Source organism: Antrostomus carolinensis, unplaced genomic scaffold (genome assembly GCF_000700745.2).
Source record: "Antrostomus carolinensis isolate BGI_N321 unplaced genomic scaffold, ASM70074v2 scaffold25032, whole genome shotgun sequence".
NCBI lineage: Eukaryota > Metazoa > Chordata > Aves > Caprimulgiformes > Caprimulgidae > Antrostomus > Antrostomus carolinensis.
Genome location: NW_010297924.1, coordinates 6046 through 15462, shown reverse-complemented (window position 1 = coordinate 15462; position 9417 = coordinate 6046). Strand labels below are relative to the sequence as shown.

Here is a 9417-nt window from a genome sequence, read left to right as displayed (position 1 = left end):
AGCAGGATGTGTTTTATGGTCTAAAGAGCTTGGTACGGTTACATATGGACCACAATAAAATTGAATTTGTAAATCCCAACGTTTTCTATGGACTCACATCACTGAGGCTGGTCCACTTGGAAGGAAATTTACTCAAGCAGCTTCATCCAGATACTTTTGTCACCTTGCGCTATAGCCAAATATTTAAAATATCCTTCATGAAGCACATATATTTGTCTGACAATGCGATGACTTCACTACCACAAGAAATGTTTTCCTACATGTCTGAGCTAGAGAGCATTTACCTCCATGGAAACCCGTGGTCCTGTGATTGCAATCTACAGTGGTTTGCAGAATGGGCACAACAGAGACCAGGTGAGCTGAAGGCTTTGTTTATGTTTTTTAATCATGTTACAGCATCTTATTCTTTCTGATAAAGATAATTGTCCTTTCTTTATTTACTTATTATCCCAGAAAAGACTGTAAGACAGGATTTTTATAGGTGCATGTAATCAGGATAAACAGATTAATACCATTCAGTTCCCAGGTTAAATGTGGTCTTAATCCATTCCATGTACCACAGCAGAGTCCGCCTTCCATGGTGTAAAACCTCTGGGGCAGAAGGACACCACACTGTGCTGCAATAGCAATGGTCCTTCAGCAGTTTCAGCAGGGAAAATTCACAGGTTTTCTTACCTTACTTAAGTTTTTATGGGTTAATTCAAGATAAACTTTGTTAATAATTTACTCAAGAGAACAACTTGCTGGTAGCTATTTGTCTTTATTAATACTAAAAAATGTATCACAAAAACTTACTGCATTTTCCTTCCCTTCAGATGTTGTAAAGTGCAAAAAAGACAGAAGTTCTGGTGCTCAGCAATGCCCAGTTTGTGCTAGTCCCAAAAATCATAAAGGGAAAAGCTTAGTGGATATTCCTTCTGCATCTTTAACCTGCACTAAGCCAGCCATACACGACTCCCTGAAATTTAAAAACCTCACAGTGCCAGATGATGGGGATTTCAGCTCCGTATCCCCCAAGGACTTCATAGCTCCTATAGGATCCATGGTTTTGAACATGACTGACCAAGCAGGAAGTCAAGGCAACTTGGTTTGCAACATCCAAAACCCTAAAGAAACGTCTCCCACCTCCTTTGACAAAGAGGGCGACAGTACAGTGCTCAGAACATCACTCTCAGCACGTCTTGTGTGTGCTGTTGATTATGAACATATTCAGCAGCTGTGGAGCATCCTGGCACTGTACAGCAATTCCCCCTTAAAACTGGAAAGGAGCAGCCCAGCAACTGACCTGCCTTTTCACAAATACAAACAAATCTACTCTGAAAAAGATGAGCTTTTTACCAACATAGAGGCTGAACTGAGAGCTGAACCATCTTGGCTACTGCAAAGCCAAGTGGCATTACAGCTGGACAGGACAGCGACCACCCTAAACACTTTGCACATCCAGTACTTTACGGATGCTCGGATTATTTTGCCCAGTGCTGACAAAAAGCAGGAGAGAAATAACTGGACCATCATCTCCAGGGACAACAAAACACAAACGGAGCACGCTGTCCTAGTTGGGGGGACCGTAGAACTGGAGTGCCAAGCAATTGGAGAACCAGCTCCCACAATAGAGTGGATATTGGCTGATGGCAGCAAAGTTCGAGCTCCTTATATCAGTGAGGATGGAAGAATCGTAGTAGTTAAAACTGGAACATTCACGTTACGGACAGCTGACACTTTTGACACTGGGCTTTATCACTGCATAGGCACAAATCACAACGATGCAGATACTCTCACATTCAGAATTACTGTGGTCGATCCTCACATGGAATATGAGAGTGTAAATGGAGCCCAACTTTCTGTGTCTGTTGGCAGCACACTCTACCTGCCCTGTACATCCACCGCTGTTCCAGATGCTGCCATTAGCTGGGTGTTACCTCAGCACGTGATTCTTCATCATTCTGCAAGGAACAAGCAGATTTTTGACAACGGTACCTTGAGAATACAAGGGGTAACAGAGCGAGACGGCGGCTACTTTAGATGTGTTGCAGCCAACCGGTATGGTGTTGATCTTTTGGTTTTCCAAGTGCTAGTTACAAATAATGAAACCACTCTAAAGAAAAAGCAGGTAGCTGTGGCAGAGTGGGAAGAAGGTGATGGCTCTGGCAATGCAATGCTGGCCTCTCCTGCAACACAGAACCATCCTGCAGCTCCTGTAGCTGCCTTGGCAGAGAACAGGGAACCTGCTGCCTCAGCAGCCAGAAGTCAGGTTGCACAGAGCACACATAAAAGGACCAGCGACAGGAAAATGCCTTACAGGCACTACAGGGACAAAATAAGCAGGCGGTTTAGAGGACACAGAAGACAGTTTGTTTCCTCAGCCAGGAGAGTTGACCCAGAGCGCTGGGCAGCCTTTTTGGAAAAAACAAAGAGGAACTCGACATCGATAGAAAAACGAGGAGAAGTTGCATCAAAACCACTCACCATTCAAGCCCGTAAGTTCTCAAAAATACGAGGGGACGAGGAGGGAGCATCTGGTGATCTCATATCTCCAGAAGAAGAATTCATGATACCAGTAACAGAGAGAGCCGCTGTATCCGCTCTGGGGAGAGCAATGGGAAGCGTGATAACTGCAGGGCCTGGGATGAGCACGAGTACCAGCCCTGCTGCTAGAAAAACCTCTCTCCTGGTGGCAGAGGCAGTAACTCCCCTACCCTTTCCTTTGTCACAGTCGGTGTCACCTGACAGCAGAAGGCAACAGACACATCTAAACCCTACAGTTACAAACTCACGGGAAAGACCTGACCTAAGTCAAGTATCAGCAAATGGTATAAACCAATCAACTGTGTCACATGGAGTGAGTAGAACATCCACACCCTTCCCTGTATATTCTGGGGAAAGTAACAACCAGCATTTAAAATCTGTATCTACGACACCCATGGCAGATGTTACAGACACCAGCAAGCCTGTCACTTCCCAAGGTGCAGTGGACAAGCTACGTGTTTTGACTGGGTCTATTGATAAGATTTCTACCCAAACAGATCATCAGATACCTGTAGGGACAGTCAGTGACCCAAGTCCTGAATTTGGTCACATTTATTTTCATAGTACTCAGAAACAAGTAACTCCTAAGCCACCACTGGATTCAACTATCGTTACTCATCAGCAAATTCAGGATGTTACAACTCGCAGACCCCAGGCCCAGCAGCAATATGGAAGACGAAGGAAAATTTCTGGTAGGAGACGAATTGTTAGACCAGGACGTATTCCAAGTATGAAAGAGCACAGATACAATTTTGGGAGGCCAGGATCTGCCAGAGGAAGTACAGCTGTGCCTGCAGATATTCAACTGAATATGAAATATGTATCAAATTTACCAACCTTAAATAATTTAAGCAGCTCCACTGACCCACTTAGCCCAGAAGCACCTCTGTCCTCCCCCTCCACCATGAATATGCCATTGGAGCACGCAGCAGGTACTCATCAAAACACAGCATTCCTCAGGGAAGAGCAAAACAAAGCTAGCACAAGGCAAAAAGCTACTACAAGCGTCATGCCTTTAATTACAAAAGGCACCCAAGATACTCCCCAGTGGAAATTAGAGACCAGCGCTCCATTTCAGACAAATACTGATGGAGTCCAACCTTCTAGCATCAAACAACCAACAACAGCAATCCACACAGCTCATGTGGTGAGAGAAACTACACACACTATGAGCACTGAGATATCTTCTGCCCTTGAATCAGTCTCACCCAGCAGTAAGCCTAGAACCTCAGAAAAAAATTCCCAAAGAGGAAAGATTACTTGGGAACATCTCGTTGGAAATGGTGCACAAAAAGAGGTCCTTCTTCAGAAGCTACCAAAACAACAGACAGATACGCTTCTATCAGCAGAGGTATCGACCACGCTTCCTAAAACTACAGCAGCATTATCTACGTCCAAAATGTCTCCTTTGTACTCAACACCTATTTCAACAGGTGGGAATCAGAGCAGTGGTTTCTTGTCTTTAACCAAACCCGCTCGTTACGGCATTGGTGAGTCAGGAGAACATCTTCCTACTGCAAAACCACAGCCGTACTCTCATCCTGCAACTAGCACAACCAAAGAAATAGATGTAACAAGTATGAAGCCAACAGTTATACCCATTATTACTCCTCGCACTGACACCAAAACCACCAAAAGTAAAACATTCAGAGTGGGAAGAAAGAGAGGTCAGAGGAGGAAGAGGCCCCCTAAAACATCTACTGCACACAGCATGACTGCAGGCCGCAGCACGGTGGCAGTTCTGCCGGTGAACACAGCCACGCCTGGCCTGGCGACAGCTGAGTCATTAGCTCTGCCTACGAGCCTCACCTCTGCAAAACCCCCCTCTGAGAGGGTAAGCACAGTGTCAGCCACGGGAACGCCAGCGCTGTGGATCCCTGACACACCAGAGTCACCAAAGCCCGTGGCAGCCACGCAGACATCACTGTCCCCTGTCACATGGAGGAACGTCCAGTCACCCACGTTACCACCCGGCAGTCGCATTGCTCAGAGCCCCACCACTGCACCCCAGACCACACCACCGCGTTCAAAGCCTGTCAGCACCACAGCCTGTGCAACATCGGGGCCAGAACCTGCTCAGCAGATCAAAGCCGCTATGACAGCAGGTGAAGAAGCACATCTGAAAATGGAAGAGAGAGTTAGCCAGGAAAACCACACTGCACGGCCCACAATCCCAGGGAGAACTGAGTCAAGTACCAGAACTCCTGCTGCATCCACAGACATCTCCCCTCCCAGCACTCACCATCCCACCCCACCGCCAGCCCTAACAGCAGCTGTGCCACCTGCACGTACTGCGAGAACCACGCCGCTTCCGTGGGGGGAAACCAAATTCTGGCAGAAGCCCCCTGCTCAAGTCACAGAGAGAAGCAACACGTTAACCATCAACACACTGACCGTGCCAAAGCCATCACCAGTCGCCACTCCGTACACTCCTCTGTGGGGAAGGGACAAGGGCAGTTCTGTCAAAGGCTGGTCTGAAAAGAGACAACAAGGTCAAGAGACTACCACCACCAATCCGACAGCCTCGGACTCTCTGAGCAGAAATCATTCTGCAAAGCCCAGAATAATTGGAGGGAAATTAGCTGCTTTTACTGTGCTCGCTAATTCAGATGCTTTTATTCCTTGTGAAGCTACTGGTAACCCCCGTCCAGCAATACGGTGGACCAAGATATTGTCAGGTATGCCTGATAAACCTCTCCAGAATCTGCCTTCCATCACAGTCTGGTGATCTGGCAGATGTTCTGTGTGCCAAACGCAAGTATTGCTTCATTTAAGAGTACTGTGAAGTATCAGTGAAAGATGAACTTTGAAACAGTGAAAAAGACACTTGCTGGAGTGTCTCACTTCTGATTGTGAAACTGCTCTTTAGGGACATAAGAAAAAAATATAATCTCTATTTAAGTGGAATTCTGTGCTTATTGTGAGAAGATTTCAGTATTTATTTTGTTACCTGCTGTTTCAGAACGGTGAGACAAGTGAAAAGGAAAATCTATCTGTGGATAGATAGATGTAGATAATCTTTAACATCAAATCAAGTTAAAGCTGTGCGAGAATATTTCTGAGTACGCAAAGCCCCATCTGCTTTATCCAAACTTTGTCTCTACTGAAGACTAAGTTTTGGGTTTGCTTCAGAGCTTTGTCACTATATATGCAGAATACTGGTCTTTCTCTCTTTCTTATCACTAGTGTCTTGGTTATTTGGGCAAAGTAGACCAGGACAGGGAAAGGGACTGAGTAAAAAGCAACAGCAGAGAGAGGTTCTGACGTGCTGTGCTTGCTTCCGTAGGGACCGGTGCTCTGGAAAGCCGAGGCGACAGCAGATGGATGGTGTTTGCCAATGGCACGCTCTCCATCGCCCGGGCGGGCCTGGAGGACCGTGGGCAGTACCTGTGCACTGCGACCAACCCGCACGGCACCGCACAGCTCCTGGTCACCCTGTCAGTGGTGGCCTACCCGCCCCGCATCACCGGTGGCAAGTGGCAGCTCCTCACCGCTCACTCTGGAAAGCCAGTGGCAGTGAGGTGCAGAGCTGAGGGCAGACCTCCTCCCACCATCTCGTGGGTTCTAGCAAATAAAACACACATCTCTGACTCTTCCCCAGGAAACAACAAAGTTCATGTGGAACCAGATGGCACTTTAATTATCGAGGAAGTCACTGTTTATGACAGGGGCCTCTACACATGCACGGCTGGAAACCCAGCAGGCACTGACTCCCTGGTTGTAAAGCTGCAGGTCATTGCAGCACCTCCTGCTATTCTGGAAGAGAAGAGACAACGCGTCGAAGGAACGATGGGGGAAAATCTGAAACTCCCCTGCACCGTGAAAGGGAATCCTCAGCCCACTGTCCACTGGGTCCTCTTTGATGGCACGGTGGTGAAGCCTCTGCAGTTTGTAAATGCAAAGCTGTTCCTGTTCCCCAACGGTACGCTCCACCTCAGCAACGTCGTCCCTTCCGACAGCGGGAACTACGAGTGCATAGCCACAAGCTCCACTGGCTCGGAAAGGAGAGTGGTGAGCCTCGTGGTGGAACACAGAGATACGCTTCCAAAAATAGCTACGGCCTCTCAAGAAATGACGCAGTTGAATTTTGGGGATAGGCTGCTTCTGAACTGCACAGCAACTGGGGAGCCAAAGCCCAGGATCATCTGGAGGTTACCCTCCAAGGCAGTTGTTGACCAGTGGCACAGGTAGGAGTCTCTCCCCCTCTTTGAAATGTCAAACACTGTCTTCTCTGGTGCTTGTAGAAAAGAGCGTTACATCACTGAAACAACACATTGTGAACTAAATTAGCTTTTAAACGTTCACAGTGGTGAAACATCTGTGGTGATGGCTCGTTATTACACATCTGATAACAGACCTCATTGATTGTCAAAAGTGGGTGAGGTCTTGCCAAAATGGATACAAGTCTTGTTTGAATTAAGGACATGGATGTTAATCATACATTGACTGAATTTTGTTCATTTTATAGGAGGAAAGTTTATTTACCAGAGATTTGCTGGGTCTGCAGGTGATGTGGACACAGTGCCTCTGGCCAAAGCTCTGTATTGTATCGTGCTGTTAATGCTGTTGGTCACTTGCAGTGCTCAACATTCACCCTCAGCGCTTTGGTCCATAATTCTTTTCCTCTTTCTCCCCCCACAACAGAATGGGAAGTCGAATCCATGTCTACCCCAATGGATCCCTGGTTATTGAGGCGGTTACTGAAAAGGATGCAGGTGACTATTTGTGCGTCGCAAGAAACAAAATGGGAGATGATCTGATCCTGATGAAAGTCAGCATCACAATGAAACCAGCCAAGATTGACCAGAAACGGTATTTCAAGAAATTGGTGCCTTATGGAAAAGATGTCAAAGTTGACTGCAAGGCCTCTGGGTCACCCGCCCCAGAAATATCCTGGAGTTTGCCAGACGGGACGGTGATCAATAACGCGATGCTGGCAGACGACAGTGGACACAGGTCTCGCAGATACGTCCTCTTTGACAATGGAACTCTCTATCTCAACAAAGTTGGAGCAACAGAAGGAGGAGATTATACCTGCTACGCTCAAAACACGCTGGGAAGAGATGAAATGAAGATACACATCACAGTCGTCACGGCAGCCCCTCAGATAAAGCACAATTACAAGACGTACGTTAAAGTGAAAGCTGGAGATACAGCATTACTGGACTGTGAAGCCACTGGAGAACCCAAGCCAAAAATATTCTGGTTGCTGCCTTCCAGTGACATGATCTCCTCGTCAACAGCCAGACACCTCCTGCACGTCAATGGTTCCCTGTCAGTCAGCCAAGCCAAGCTGTTAGATGCGGGGGAGTACATGTGCGTTGCCCGTAATCCTGGAGGGGACGATACAAAATTGTATAAACTGGACGTTGTTGCTAAACCACCCGTCATAAATGGTTTATACAGGAACAAAACCATCATGAAAGTGACAGCAGTGAGGCACTCGAAGAAACAGATTGACTGTAGGGCAGAGGGGACACCCGCCCCTCAGATTATGTGGATCATGCCTGATAACATTTTCTTGACAGCTCCGTATTACGGGAGCAGGATTGTTGTACACAAGAACGGAACACTTGAGATTCGGAACTTAAGGACTTCGGACACGGCGGATTTTATCTGCGTGGCACGTAACGACGGGGGAGAGAGTATGTTGGTGGTGCAGCTGGAGGTATTAGAAATGCTGAGGCGACCGACGTTTAAAAATCCATTCAATGAAAAAATAATAGCAAAACCTGGAAGAACTACCACACTGAATTGTTCTGTGGATGGAAACCCTCCACCGGCCATAAGCTGGATGATGCCTAATGGCACGTGGTTTTCCAGCGCCATCAAGACTTCCCAGTTTCTGACTGGAAGTGACGGTACCCTTACCATCTACAATCCTGATAAAGACAAAGCCGGAAAGTATCGCTGTGCAGCCAGGAATCAGGTTGGCTACATTGAAAAGCTGATCATCGTGGAGATTGGCCAGAAGCCCAAGATTCTCACTCACTCAACGGGGCCGGTGAAGGGCGTTAGTGGGGAGCCCCTCTCGCTTCACTGCCTGGCTGAGGGGAGCCCCAAACCAAGGACAGCGTGGACTCTGCCGGGTGGGCACGTGCTGGATCGACCGCAGATCAACCGGAAATACGTACTGCTGGAAAACGGGACCCTGGTGATACGAGAAGCCACCGTTCACGACGGGGGAAGTTACGTGTGTAAGGCCCACAACGATGCTGGAGACTCCTCTGTAACTGTTCCTGTCGTCGTTGTCGCCTATCCCCCGCGGATTGTCAACCAGCCCCCGCAGACCCTGCGTGCAGTGCCCGGCGCAGCAGTTCAGCTCCACTGCATAGCACTGGGAATACCCAAACCAGAAATTACCTGGGAGCTACCTGACCACTCACTACTCTCCACAGGTCACCAAGCCCAAGCGTCTGGGAGCAAACTGCTTCATCCCCACGGGACATTACTCATCCAGAATCCCCAACTCGCAGACTCCGGCGCGTACAAGTGCACGGCCAAGAACCATCTTGGCAGTGATTTCACAGTAACATACGTTCACGTCATGTGAAGTAAGAAATACAGCGTGAAGGATTGTTAGCAAAGCCTGCAGCTGGATTGAGTTCATTCTTGGAGTAAGTTTAATCAAAGGCAGCCATAGGCATGTCAGTGCCTAAACACACTCACAGCGCTCAGCCCCCAATGATCATATGAAAAACAGAGGGGAAAGGCTTGGGGAGAATTAGAACTGGCATAATTATCTACCCTTGGTTCCTTCAGCGATTAAACACACTCAAATAAAAACAACCACCAGGCACTTCTGCTCCGCCAGCAAACACTGAATATCAAATAAAACTACTTTCTGGAAATGCACCTAGAGATCTTCAGTGAAGGACAGACTTTTTCATA

General features: G+C 47.6%; 1 protein-coding gene across 1 annotated transcript in view; it reads left to right on the top strand.

The window, feature by feature from the left end:
* IGSF10 (immunoglobulin superfamily member 10) overlaps window positions 1–9079 on the top strand; it is a gene marked incomplete at its 5' end in the record, with an annotated part of 13211 nt that extends 4132 nt beyond the window's left edge. The window contains 5 exons of the mRNA XM_029083570.1: window positions 1–354; window positions 816–2636; window positions 2679–5204; window positions 5813–6713; window positions 7171–9079. The exon at window positions 1–354 is cut by the window's left edge and continues 31 nt beyond it. Of these exons, the coding sequence (XP_028939403.1) occupies window positions 1–354; window positions 816–2636; window positions 2679–5204; window positions 5813–6713; window positions 7171–9079 (7511 nt within the window). The remainder of the gene's footprint in view (window positions 355–815; window positions 2637–2678; window positions 5205–5812; window positions 6714–7170) is intronic.
* Window positions 9080–9417: the final 338 nt, after the last annotated feature.